This window comes from Gobio gobio, assembly GCF_949357685.1.
Source record: "Gobio gobio genome assembly, chromosome: 25".
Lineage (NCBI taxonomy): Eukaryota > Metazoa > Chordata > Actinopteri > Cypriniformes > Gobionidae > Gobio > Gobio gobio.
The window spans coordinates 26,390,190-26,404,167 of NC_137121.1; the positions used below are offsets into that span (position 1 = coordinate 26,390,190).

Below are 13,978 nucleotides of genomic sequence, written 5' to 3' on the forward strand. Positions count from 1 at the left end.
CACTTGCAATTTTATTTCAACACTCATATTATTCCAGAATTGTCTCCATGTTTAAAGCAAACCGCACTGAACAACATCATTTGATTCCAGTGGTACCCATCTGACGTGATGTATTCCTGTGAGTGAACGCATGTGTTTAATCCTGTAAGAGCGGCTTCAGATAAGCAGGTCTCGAGTGTCCTGCACTGCAGCGTATCACCTGTTCTCATAACAGCTGTCAGATTAGCAGGTAAAGCACTAAAGTCATCACAGAGCTGCTGGAGAATCCTACACCTGTCACCAGAAGGGTCAAGGGTCACACTGCTGCTATTCTTAGAGTGATTGTTCATATCCCGCTTGTTGTTTTATCCATTGAATACTGGAAATACATTTTCTGTCCATGCACAACTTTTGGAGGAGTGGTTGCCAGAGTGTTTCAGTTGCTAGGTTGTTTGAGTGGTTGTTAGGGTGTTCTGGGTGGTTTCTTTCTGTGGGTCATGTCAAGTCTAGTCTGTCATAACAATGTAATAAATGATTAATATAAAATAATATAATAAATATTTAATATGACAGAATCTGACAACATTAAGTTACGCCAATGAAAGGGTCAAATCCTTTTATTTTATTAAATTAAAACAATGATTATATTATTTTTTGGAACAAAATTAAAAGTAATATAATACAAAAATAATGTAAAATAATATTTTAAATATGTAATATGACAGAATCTGACAACATTAAGTTGCACCAATGAAAGGGTCAAATAATTGTTTTTTTTATTAAATAAAAAAATTTATTATATTATTTTTTTATTTTGGAACAAAATTAAAAGTAATATAATACATAAATAATATAATAAATATGTAATATGACAGAATCTGACAACATTAAGTTGCGCCAATCAAAGGGTCAAATCATTTAATTGTATTAAATTAAAATAATGATTATATTATTTTTTTAAACAAAATTAAAAGTAATATAATACAAAAATAATTTTAAATAATGCAATAAATATTTAATATAATTATTATTTCATATGATTGACTGACTACATTACACAATGAAAGTCATTTTATTTATAATGATATAAAATAATATAATAAATACATAATATAACAGAATCTAACAACAGTAAGTTACGCCAATGAAAGGATCAAATCATTCTGTTTTATTAAATAAAAATTTATATTATTTTTATTTTTGAGCAAATTTTTAATTAATATAATACATAAATAATATAAAATAATATAATAAATATTTAATATCACTGAATCTGATAAAGTCACTATAAATAAATAATTGTATTAATAAAATAAAAATAATTTATATTATTTTTTTAAATAAATATAAAAAAAAATATATCCAATATTTAATTTAACTGAAACATATTAGTCATATTATCTAAATATAAATAATACATCAAGTTAAATGAATTAAGGAAGTCACTTTAAGCGTCAACTTGTTTTTTTTATAAATATAAAAAAAATGTATAGTAATATGCCCTACTTATTTTAGAAAAAAATCAATAATATAAAAAAATATTATAAATATTTAATTTGACTAAATCAGACTGAGCTACACCAATGAAAGTCACTTTAGTGGTTAAATTGGGTTATCCTTAAGATAACATCTCTAAACCAAATAAGACAAGACTCTGAACTTTGCCAGGAGGATGGAAACTTCATTATAATATGTACACTGAACTCCAATGTCCTTTTGGAGGAAGGACAGAAAATGCAAAGCCTTTGGTGGGATGATATTTTACCTTTGCACCAAGTCCACACAGACCCACAAATGTGTCATTCAATGAAGTCTTCTCAAAGCTCTGCTCTCTCAGCACTCATAGCCTTTGACTGCACTATTGTTCTCACTAACACCAGATACATGTAGAAACACAGAGCCTGAAGCACATCTGTGTACTTGCTTTTAAGTGCCGATATATGACACATAAACAGACGAGGCTTTCTCTCTAATATGCTGTTATTAGCCCAATCATTAATCCTCTGTTTAATTATCTTGCACACTCTTTCACGGGGCTGTGCACAGGAGCTGGTCTCAGAACGTGCGATCCGTGCCCACCTGCTGGCTCTGTGCCCCGTGCTGAGGGTGCCAATTGGCAGCGCTGGGCATGTAAAACAGACAGCAGATGGAAGCCGAGCAGAGGTCAGTCAGTCCAGCAGTGGGAAACAACGCAAGCAGCTGATCGCCAGAGTCGCTCTCACGGACTCCATCATCTCAGGTGCAAACTAGACAAACATCCAGATATCAGAGTTTAACAGTGTCCAGTAGAATGCACAATAGTGCCTGAAACTCTTACAAAATAGCCATACGTAATTAAAACACATCATTACAACCTCAGGAAATTAAATATTATGTTAGCCTTTATTGTGATAGGATAGTATATAGTGGTTAGGGCTCGAGGGTGACGGGATCGTGAAAGGTCCGCGAGCCGGGACTCGAACTCGGGTCGCCCGAAGCGAATCGGTGCTAGATGTCGGTGCGCTGCAGGCTACGAGAGTATCTAAACAATGCGCAATTTTGCAACCTTTCTATCTAAATTTGGTTCTTAAAAACATAATTTGTTACTAAAACTTCTTAAAGTAACTTTGGAAAGAGTTAAAATGTTGATATTTTGAATGTAATGTGTAAATATTAAACCAAATGATATTGAACAAGACAGCATCCAAATGTGGGATACAATTAAAAATGTGATTTAAAAAAATAAATAAATAACATAACGAATGGGTAATTATTTATATTAAATTCGTTATTCATATTATTATTTATTACAAAAAAAATGAAATATGTCCATCAGCTCCGCAGAAATGTCCTTCAGCAACGTCAGCGACGCCCAGGCCTCCTGCCTCAATCTCCAGTCCTTCCTTCACTCAATGGAGCTGGCCCTCCATCCCTCCCCCAGGTCCGCCTCCGCTCCACCTCCCTCCTGGACTTCGGTGACCCTATGGGCCCTATATTAACGATCTGAGCGCATGGTCTTGACTTGTAATGTTTGCCAGATTCATAATCATACACTGTTTGTTCGTTGGCCAGAGGAGAACTGGTACCCCGACTGAGGTTTTTTTCTCCATTCTGTCACCTGATGGAGTTTTGGTTCCTTGCCACCGTCGCCCCTGTCGCTTTTGGCTTTTGGCTTGCTCAGTTGGGGACACTAAATATTCAACTATATCACTGATCTGCCCGCATTGACACTATATGATAATTGTAACTGAGCTGGATGACATCACTGTTTTCAACAGAGCGGCTGTACAGCAGAATCAAATTCTGTTGCATTACTTTCCTGTTAACACTGTGCCGCTGCTTTGAAACATTTGGCATTGGAAAAAGCGCTTTATAAATAAAGGTGACTTGACTTGACCTTATGGTCTGAAGCACATGGCGCAGGTGCACTTAGGGTGTGTCCGATTCCACTTTTGCTAGTTTAACGACGGAAAAAAACGGTTGGCGCGCCAGCGCATGATCTAAAAGGGTTGTACCTAGTTTCTTAATGAGTCATGGTGTGTTTTGGGTGTGACGTGCAATAAACCAATCAGATTCTTATCTCCCATTCCCTTTAGCGCTCGCACCATGGCGGATTAATGGTGGATTCGCTATTTACATGGCGGAATATAGACACCCTCAGCCTGACGAGTCAGTTTAAGTACATGTGTGTATTGCCACGATTGGTTAAAGGGATAGTTCACTCAAAAATGAAAATGTGATGTTTTTCTGCTTACCCCTAAGGCATTCAAGATGTAGGTGTCTTCGTTTCTTCAGTAGAACACAAATGAAGATTTTTAACTCCAACCGTTGCTGTGTGTCACTCATATAATGCTTGTCAATGGGGTCTAATTCTATTAGAGTAAAAAAAACATGGACAGACAACTTCAAATTAAACCCCGCGGCTCGTGACGATGATTGATGTCTTAAGACACGAAACGATCGGTTTCTGAGTGAAATCCAACGGTATTTATGCAAATATATCACCTCATATCAGACGAACGCTTCAGCTCTCCAGACTGCCATCACTTCCCATGTGTGAGGTCAAAATTCCAGCCGGGTCATAGATATATACATAGATACCTCATTAGTGCCTGCGTGGATCGCTCAAATGAGGAATCTACATATACATATCTATGACCCGGCCGGAATTTTGACCTCACCTACGGGAAGTGATGGCAGTCTGAAGAGCTGAAGCGTTCGTCTGATATGAGGTGAAATTAATTGCATAAATACCGTTCGGTTTCTCTCAGAAATCGATCGTTTCGTGTCTTAAAGGTCCCATGGCATGAAATTTTCATTTTATGAGGTTTTTCAACATTAATATGAGTTCCCCTAGCCTGAATATTGTCCCCAAGTGGATAGAAATGTTGATCGGTGTAAAACCGAGTTCTGGCTGTCTCTCTCTGCCTTTGAGAAAATGACAGGCCATACGAGCCAATCCTGAAGTCTCCTGGTTTGACGTCCAAGCAGGAACGGTTTCCTCCCTTTCCTCCGCCCAGAGAATCTGGCACGCCCAAGCAAGCGCGAGAGATCATTAACGTTACTTGTGAACGAGTGAACGCTGACAGTTTCTCAGTGTTTGGATGTACAAATGAAAATAGAAGTCTTTCTTCAGTTCCTTCTGATCTGTGATCAGTGATTTCTTATGTGTAGCTAATTATTTATTATTCGTGCACACGCAGCGGCTTCTCTCTCTCCCGACAGAGCGGTGTTTTCGTGTTTTCTATCTTGTGAGTCAGTGTTTTTGTACGTCCTCGTCGCGTCTATCTGTTCTTAAATGTGCATACAGTCGTTTCTGCTCAACATCAGCAGAGTAGTCTGTACTAGACTGTACAGCAGCATCTTTAGAGTTAAACCTCACACACGCCGAGGCTCGGGCTGCACTGACCGGTCGGCCTTCAACATCCCCGACCCCCAGTACTGCATCTGGCCCACAGCGGAGGCGCCATACGCGGCCAGAGATTAAGCAGAAGGAGGGTAAGCGTGAGGGTATCCGGCTAGGCTAGCCAGCTTTCCCCACAATAAACTGGATTACATTCGATTACTGCTGTTGTGTCTTTGTTTGCGCTGTGTACTCAATGCGCATCACTGACGCTTTTCATATAATTGGAACAAATCTAGAAATACTGCCTTAATCAACACTTACTAACTTGTTCATCTCGACAGCTGTAATGGTACATTGCATGTGTTACAAAGTTGGTAGAATAATGATGAAGACGGACTCGGCGTGACTGGGACTCGTGTTTATTCAGAACTCTCAGATACAAACACAATAAACTCGCGCTGACAGCACAGCTCTCACAACTCAGTAGTTACTATAAATAACTTTGTTAGCTTCGTCTCTGTGATGTCCGGTTCACGAACGAATCATTCTTTTGAATCGGTTCTTTTTAGTGAACCGAATCAGTTCACCAAATCGGACTGAATCGTTCTAAACGGTTCGCGTCTCGAGTCAGCGCTGATCCATAATTTACTAAAGTTACTAACTTTCTGACATGAGAGACAGCCCCTCCGACTAGAAATAAACTAATAACCTGAAGTATCTGCTGTAACTATAACAGTTCACTGAACTGAGACTGACAGAACTGAGGTGAAGTGAACTCCGGTCCATCCGTCTCTCTGGCAGCAGCTCGTGCGTCGTAGACCTCATTAAACCACGCCCCCTCCGCTCATTTAAAATGCAAAGATGTCAGCCAATCACAACAGTGGGCCTTTTTACTGAAGTCTCACAGCAGACACGCCTCTTGAAGCAGGACATTCAGCCACAGGGCAAACAGCAGTATAGAAAAAATGCCTTTTATTTCTAAATTATGACATTTTATGATGTAAAAATCATACTAACAATATAAGTACACCTCAGAAAACACTATAAAATAATAGAAAAATGCCATGCCATGGGACCTTTTAGACATCAATGTGTCGTCACGAGCCGTGGGGTTTATTTTGAAGTTGTCTGTCCATGTTTTTTTTACTCTAATAGAATTAGACCCCATTGACAAGCATTATATGAGTGACACACAGCAACGGTTGGAGTTAAAAATCTTAATTTGTGTTCTACTGAAGAAACGAAGACACTTACATCTTGGATGCCTTAGGGGTAAGCAGAAAAACATCAAATTTTCGTTTTTTGGATGAACTATCCCTTTAAAGGTGCACTGTGTAAATTTTACCGGCATCTAGCGGTGAGGTTGTGAATTGCAACCACCCACCCCTTCCCTTTCGGAGCACATAGAGAAGCTACGGGGGCCAACACAGGACAAAGGTGTCGTCGTCTGAGACAGCAGAAAGTAGCTAGCGCTCTGTAGAGAAGTTTGTCCGTTCAGGGCTACTGTAGAAACATGGCGGCGCAAAATGGCGACTTCAATGTAGGGGACCCGCGGTGTATGTAGGTAGAAATGGCTCGTTCTAAGGTAATAAAAACATAACAGTTCATTATGTAAGGTACTGAAAACACAGTGATGTATATTATATTGCATTTCTGTCAATAGATCCTCATAAATATTACACACTGCACCTTTAAGTAGCCAATGTCATTCGTCATTACTGCAAATAGGTAATTCTGATACATGCAATGACTATCCATTATGACATGAAATTGATAAAGCATTTTTATCTTTATGTACACAATAATAATATTTCACATTGTAATCCTTTTATCTTTTATATTTGGCATGTTTGTGTGCTGCTGCGTGTGTGTAAAAAAGCAAAAAATACTGCCATTTTCAGTCGCCTTAAAATAGCAATGCGCCAACAATGCTCCTGAACACACCTGGTTTTCAGACCAGCACGCCCATGGGTGAACAGATGGGCGCGAGTGCATTTGCTATTTAAACGTAGAGCTAGTCGTGAAAATGATAACTAGCAAAAAACACTTGCGTTGCGCCTGGCGTGTGTTTGAGGCCCCATGTCACGAATGCCAGCTGGAGTGCCCTTGATATCCATCACTCCTCCCAGTCCATTGTCATCAATCACAAACTGCATTTCCCACAACCCATTGCCGGAACTCATTATGCCTGATTACATCCACCTGTGTCCCACCACCTAACCCTGGCTGAATCCAAAATCGCCCCCTAAACCCTCATTCACTATTCCCTAAGTTATCCACTAATACAGTTCACTTGAAGGAGTGAATGAAAACGAGTGAGTGAATTCGTACAGCCGCTGTGTGTAGCCTACGTCGGCTGTACACTCGTTAATGTGGGATTGAATGAGTGCACTCAATAACGTCCACTATGGTTTCGGACACCACTACAAATGGCTGTCCCCTCAAATAGTGCCCTGTTTAAGGGTATAGGGGACGATTTCATAGTCAGCCCTAGTGTGTTTATTCACACGTTGCGAAGTCTTGTTTTGTGTCACACTGCATTTGTGAGCGTTATAGTATGTCTTGGTTTTGTTCTTCTGTTCGTCTCCCTGCATGGATTTCCCTGTTTGTCCTGTGTGTTGTTTTTGGCCTATTTTATGGATTATGATTCTGGATTACCCATTAATAAAGATTGCGTTTGCCTCCGAGTAGTAGCCTATGTGACGTATTGTAATTGTTGATATTATTACAGTAGTAAATGATTTATATTATTATCATTATAATTATTAATTACAAAAAATAGAAGGATTTTCTGCACGTAATATTATAGTAAATTCAATGTTGAATGCTGTTGAAAAGCACAAAACACAAGACCACTTACTGTTTTTCATAATTTTTATTTTATGTTAAGACAATTAGCCAACTCATGAGAACGTGGAATTTGTGCTGTTATTTATTTACTTACTCTTACATTGGATGCCAATTTGTAGGCCACCCTATTCATGGAAAGTGCCTTTTATAGATTTACTGGGGTAAAAACCCGTAGAACAGAAACCATACAAAGCTTAAGGCAGAAAGGAAAGGAAATGATTGTGTTAGAGTAATTAGAGCACGAGCGTTCTGGCTACACTGTTCCTTTCAAAAGACACACTGGCCCTCAGGAAAACACACACACACACTGAAACACAACACAACAGCAAATCAGCTGGATGTAATGGAGCTCAAACATGAACCAGCCAAACCTGTAAATCCACCACACAGACCAAATCTAATAACCATTTATCCAGCATATATTTCTATTAAATATGATTTCTGTTTTTAGCGCGGATGGTGTGATTCAGAAGACTTGCATACACCTAATTACCTCAGTACCACAGAAGAGCACAATAAACCAGACCGCCGCTGTCACAACCCATTACACCAGCCATTTATCAGAGAAGCCAATGAGCAGCAATACAACGCGTCTTCAACTACTGCCATCTTGTGGAAATCATATGAACTACATTCAGATAATACATGGTTACACTTTACAATAAGGTTGTATTGTATTGAACTAACCATGAACAACACCTCTGTTCAGCATTAGTTAATCTTTGTTTCGTTAGTTAATAAAAATCCAGCTGTTCATGGTTTGTTCATGTTAGTTCACAGTGCATTAACTAATGCTAACAAGATTTTAATAATGCATTAGTAAATGTTGAAATTAACAAAGAGAAATAAATGTTTCAAGTGCAGTTCATTATTAGTTTGTGTTAACTAATGCAGTTAACTAATGAACCTTATTGTAAAGTGTTACCATATATATATATATACAGTGGCATGAAACAGTATGTGAACCGCTTGCAGAATCTGTGAAAATTTGAATAACTTGAACTAAATAAGAGGGATCATACAAAATGCATGTTATTTTTTATTTAGTACTGTCCTGAATAAGATATTTTACATAAAAAATGTTTACATATAGTCCACAAGACAAAAAAATAGCTGAATTTATTAAAATAACCCTGATAAAAAGTTTATGAACCATTGACTCTCAGTGCTGTGTGTCGTTCCCTGGATGATCCACGGCTGTTTTTTTGTTTTGTGATGGTTGTTCTCTGAGTCTCTTGTTTGTCCTGAGCAGTTAAACTGCCCAATGTTCTTCAGAAAAATCCTCCAGGTCCGGCACATTCTTCAGTTTTCCAGCCTCTTTTTCATATTTGAACCCTCTCCAGCAATGACTGTATGATTTTAAGATCCATCTTTTCACACTGAGGACAATTGAGGGACTCAAACACAACTACTAAAAAAGGTTCAAACATTCACTGATGCTCCAGAAGGAAACACAATGCATTAATAGCCGGGGGTGAAAACTTTTGAACAGGATGTTTTTCTTTTTTTTAAACAAATACTGCCCTTCAGAAGCAACAGAAGATACTTGCATGTGTCCTGGAAGACAAATTAAGTACAATTTACCTTGATTTTCAAATTCAATAAGTCGTTAATGTTAAAATTAATGTATTATACACTCACCTAAAGGATTATTAGAACACCATACTAATGCTGTGTTTGACCTTTCGCCTTCAGAACTGCCTTAATTCTACGTGGCATTGATTCAACAAGGTGCTGAAAGCATTCTTTAGAAATAAATGATGCCCAATTGGCACTAAGGGGCCTAAAGTGTGCCAAAAAACCACCAGCCTGCACAGTGGTAACAAGGCATGATGGATCCATGTTCTCATTCTGTTTACGCCAAATTCTGACTCTACCATCTGAATGTCTCAACAGAAATCGAGACTCATCAGACCAGGCAACATTTTTCCAGTCTTCAACTGTCCAATTTTGGTGAGCTTGTGCAAATTGTAGCCTCTTTATCCTATTTGTAGTGGAGATGAGTGGTACCCGGTGGGGTCTTCTGCTGTTGTAGCCCATCCGCCTCAAGGTTGTGCGTGTTGTAGCTTCACAAATGCTTTGCTGCATACCTCGGTTGTAACGAGTGGTTATTTCAGTCAAAGTTGCTCTTCTATCAGCTTGAATCAGTCGGCCCATTCTCCTCTGACCTCTAGCATCAACAAGGCATTTTCGCCCACAGGACTGCCGCATACTGGATCTTTTTCCCTTTTCACACCATTCTTTGTAAACCCTAGAAATGGTTGTGCGTGAAAATCCCAGTAACTGAGCAGATTGTGAAATACTCAGACCGGCCCGTCTGGCACTAACAACCATGCCACGCTCAAAATTGCTTAAATCACCTTTCTTTCCCATTCTGACATTCAGTTTGGAGTTCAGGAGATTATCTTGACCAGGACCACACCCCTAAATGCATTGAAGCAACTGCCATGTGATTGGTTGATTAGATAATTGCATTAATGAGAAATTGAACAGGTGTTCCTAATAATCCTTTAGGTGAGTGTATAAATATAGAATGTATTATTAATGTATTATATAAAATATATAGAATTTATAATAACACTCATAATAATGTAATTATTTATTTATTGACTTAACACACAATCAATCACACAATCAAATGTTATAATAAAAAAAAGGATTATTTCAAAAGCTACATTCACTAGACGCAATGCTACACTTTTTTAGGACAGTTAACAAACAAATGGGCATGTTTTAAAGAATATCATTTAGTGAGTATATGTCGTCTATTCAGCTGGGTTCTGGATGACGATCATCAGGAATTCTTTATCTGGAGGAAAATGGGGAAAAGGTGAGAGCTGTATAAGCCTTTAACAGCCTGATAAGTAAGACGGGCTGATAATGCGCTGACCCACCTGGAGCCACAATGATCTCGTGTTTCTTGGACCTGATGCGCAGAAATGTCAGGTCATTCTGGGGGTCGATGTCTCTGACCGTACTCCTGGCTTTCAAAATCAGCTGATGCAGCAGCCCTACATACTGCACCGTCGTCGAGTTGTCTAGTGTCGTTCTGATGGGAATGCCTGAAAATCACCAGGATCAATGGAACTATGGCTTCATTAAAACAAACTTTACAACAAACTAAGTTTCGGATTTCTAGCATTTAACATAAAAACAACCGCCAAACATATTTAGAAGCTATTTTTATTATATTATATTATATTATATTATATTATATTATATTATATTATATTATATTATATTATATTATATTATATTATATTATATTATATTATATTATATTATATTATATTATATTAATTATATATTATATTATATTATATTATATTATTATATTACATTATATTATATTATATTATATTATATTATATTATATTACATTATATTATATTATATTATATTATTATATTAATTATATATAATATAATATATTATGTTATATTATATTATATTATTATATTAATTATATATAATATAATATAATATATTATATTATATTATATTATATTATATTATATTATATTATATTATATTATATTATATTATATTAATTATATTAATTATATTATATTATATTATATTAATTATATTATGTTATATTATATTATATTATATTATATTAATTATATATATTATATTATATTATATTATATTATATTATATTATATTATATTATATTATATTATATTTATTATATTATATTATATTATTATATTATAGTAATTATATATATATTATATTATATTAATTATATATATTATATTATATTATATTATATATATTAATTATATTATATTATATTATATTATATTATATTATATTATATTAATTATATTATATTATATTATATTATATTATATTATATTATATTATATTATATTATATTAATTATATATATTATATTACATTATATTATATTATATTATTATATTAATGATATATAATATAATATATTATATTATATTATATTATATTATATTATATTATATTATATTATATTAATTATATTATATTATATTATATTATATTATATTATATTATATTATATTATATTATATTATATTATATTATAGTATAGTATATTATATTAGGCCTATATATGTAGGTTTGTAAACTATTATATATTATATTATCCATTCTCTATACCAGATTATCCTATGTTGTTTTGAAAAGTATAATATTATGTTGTATCAGGGCTTTTCAATCTTTTAGATGCCACAGACCCCCAAATATGATCATCCCTGTGTGAGGGACCCCAACTACTCCAACTACTATATTAACTTTTTAATATAACATTATAGTCATTATGGCCTTTAGAAAAATGTTTTTTTGAGGAGGTGGGGTATGCACTGTGGCCTAATCTTTTGTCCTTAAAGGGATAACGTTAGTTCACCAAAAAATGAAAATTCTGTCATCATTTACTCACCCTCAAGTTGTTGCAACCGGTATGAGTTTCTTTGTTCTGAAGATATTCTGAAGAATGTTTGTAACCAAGCAGATATGCAATCATTGACTGCCATAGTAGGGGAAAATACTATGGCAGTCAATGATTGCATATCTGCTTGGTTACAAACATTTTTCAATCTTCAGAACAAAGAAACTCATACCGGTTGCAACAACTTGAGGGTGAGTAAATGATGACAGAATTTTCATTTTTGGGTGAACTACCCCTTTAATGGCATTTTTTCCCCTTACATTACTTTTACTTTTATACTTTAAGTAGTTTTGAAACCATTACTTTTACACTTTTACTTGAGTAAAAAGCATGAGTTGATACTTCAACTTCTACAGAAGTATTTTTAAACCTCAGTATCTATACTTCTACCTGAGTAATGAATGTGAATACTTTTGACACCTCTGATTATATTATATTATATTATATTATATTATATTATATTATATTATATTATATTATATTATATTATATTATATTATATTATATATGTAACAGTTATGTTTACTACAGTTCAACCGTGGTAAATTGTGATTATGCCTAACGTTACCTTCTCCGTTAACGACAATCGTGCCAATAACACCATTATAGCCTTGAATCCTCTTTAGAGTGTCTTCGACTTCAGCCTGAGCAACATAGCATGAACAGAACAGCAGAGATGACAAAACAGTTCGGCAAATTATTTATAATACATGATTCTAAGAAATAGGTATAATTTGTACGAATAATTGAACAAAAATATAGCTCAAATAAAGTAGTTTACCATCGTAGCACAGGTGAGTCGTCCGTGCGTTTGTTCCTCGTTGCTATGGAAACAGAAGTAAATAAAGATGAAACATGATCAACGTGAAGAATTACAACACGTCTTCAAAATTAAACTTTTTTATTTCGTTATTATATCGTTTCTGTTAATGTTACTCACTCGACAAGCAGAAAATGTTATAAGCAGGCTGTTAAAATGTGTGACACACAGTCGTGTTACTTTTCTACAACAGCCAAGAGCCCTTTGTGGGCATTCACTATTCACATCTTAATGGGTTTTAAATGGTACCAAACAAATTTTGATAGACAAACTTATCAAGTGAAACAAAAATAAATAATACAAATAAAAAAATTGTATTGTACTTTTTAGCGGACTAGCGCCCTCTACAGGACAATATTTTTTGACCGAGTAACACACAGAACATTGAATGCGTTTTAACAATTTAAAACGGATATCTACCATGTTGAAACCTATTCATTGATTTATGTTTATACTCGTATACTTTTTTTGTAACTGAGAAGAAATCCAATAGTCTGTTGTCTCAGTCAGAATCAGGTATTTTATTAAATAATTTTACTGAATAAAGTAGATGGATTACTACAGCAGAAAAGAGTCCGTTTTACGAACTTCAATCCTGACATTTATTTGATGTGTAGGTGAATCTTACTTTTTTCAGACATAAAAATTTATTTTGGTCCCAGCATAATTTTGTTCTATTTTTGATGTTTTTTACGAGATGGCTTATTGCAGACGGACAATATAATTATTTGAGAAATATCATATACACTAAACAAAACATGCATACATACACTTATTATTTATAACATTAATTTCCCTAGTCTTATGATTTCCTCTCCAATGTTTACATTTCTGCTAGTCACATTTCACCAGCAGATGTCGCCAGCGTGCAGTATGGGTATTTCGAAACAAAATCTTTTTTTATTTTTGTTGTTACTTTTAAACCTAGCTTTAAATATTTTAATTTAATTTTATGAACAAATGTAAATATTCTTGCTAACCAATGACGTCAAAAGCGCAGCGTGCGGCGTGAAGGCGTCACGTGCAGACGCCCAGGCACGTATCACGCAACGAGCGCACGCACGCACGC

General features: G+C 35.2%; 1 protein-coding gene across 1 annotated transcript; it reads right to left on the bottom strand.

The window, feature by feature from the left end:
* Positions 1 to 10,419: 10,419 nt before the first annotated feature.
* On the bottom strand, positions 10,420 to 13,511 carry dynlrb2 (dynein light chain roadblock-type 2; the record flags this gene model as incomplete). The annotated part of the gene is made up of 4 exons (XM_079808796.1): positions 10,420 to 10,463; positions 10,549 to 10,716; positions 12,658 to 12,733; positions 13,494 to 13,511. 4 exons carry the CDS (start codon positions 13,509 to 13,511, stop codon positions 10,420 to 10,422), a joined length of 306 nt encoding a protein of 101 aa, XP_079664922.1.
* Between the last annotated feature and the right edge of the window lie 467 nt (positions 13,512 to 13,978).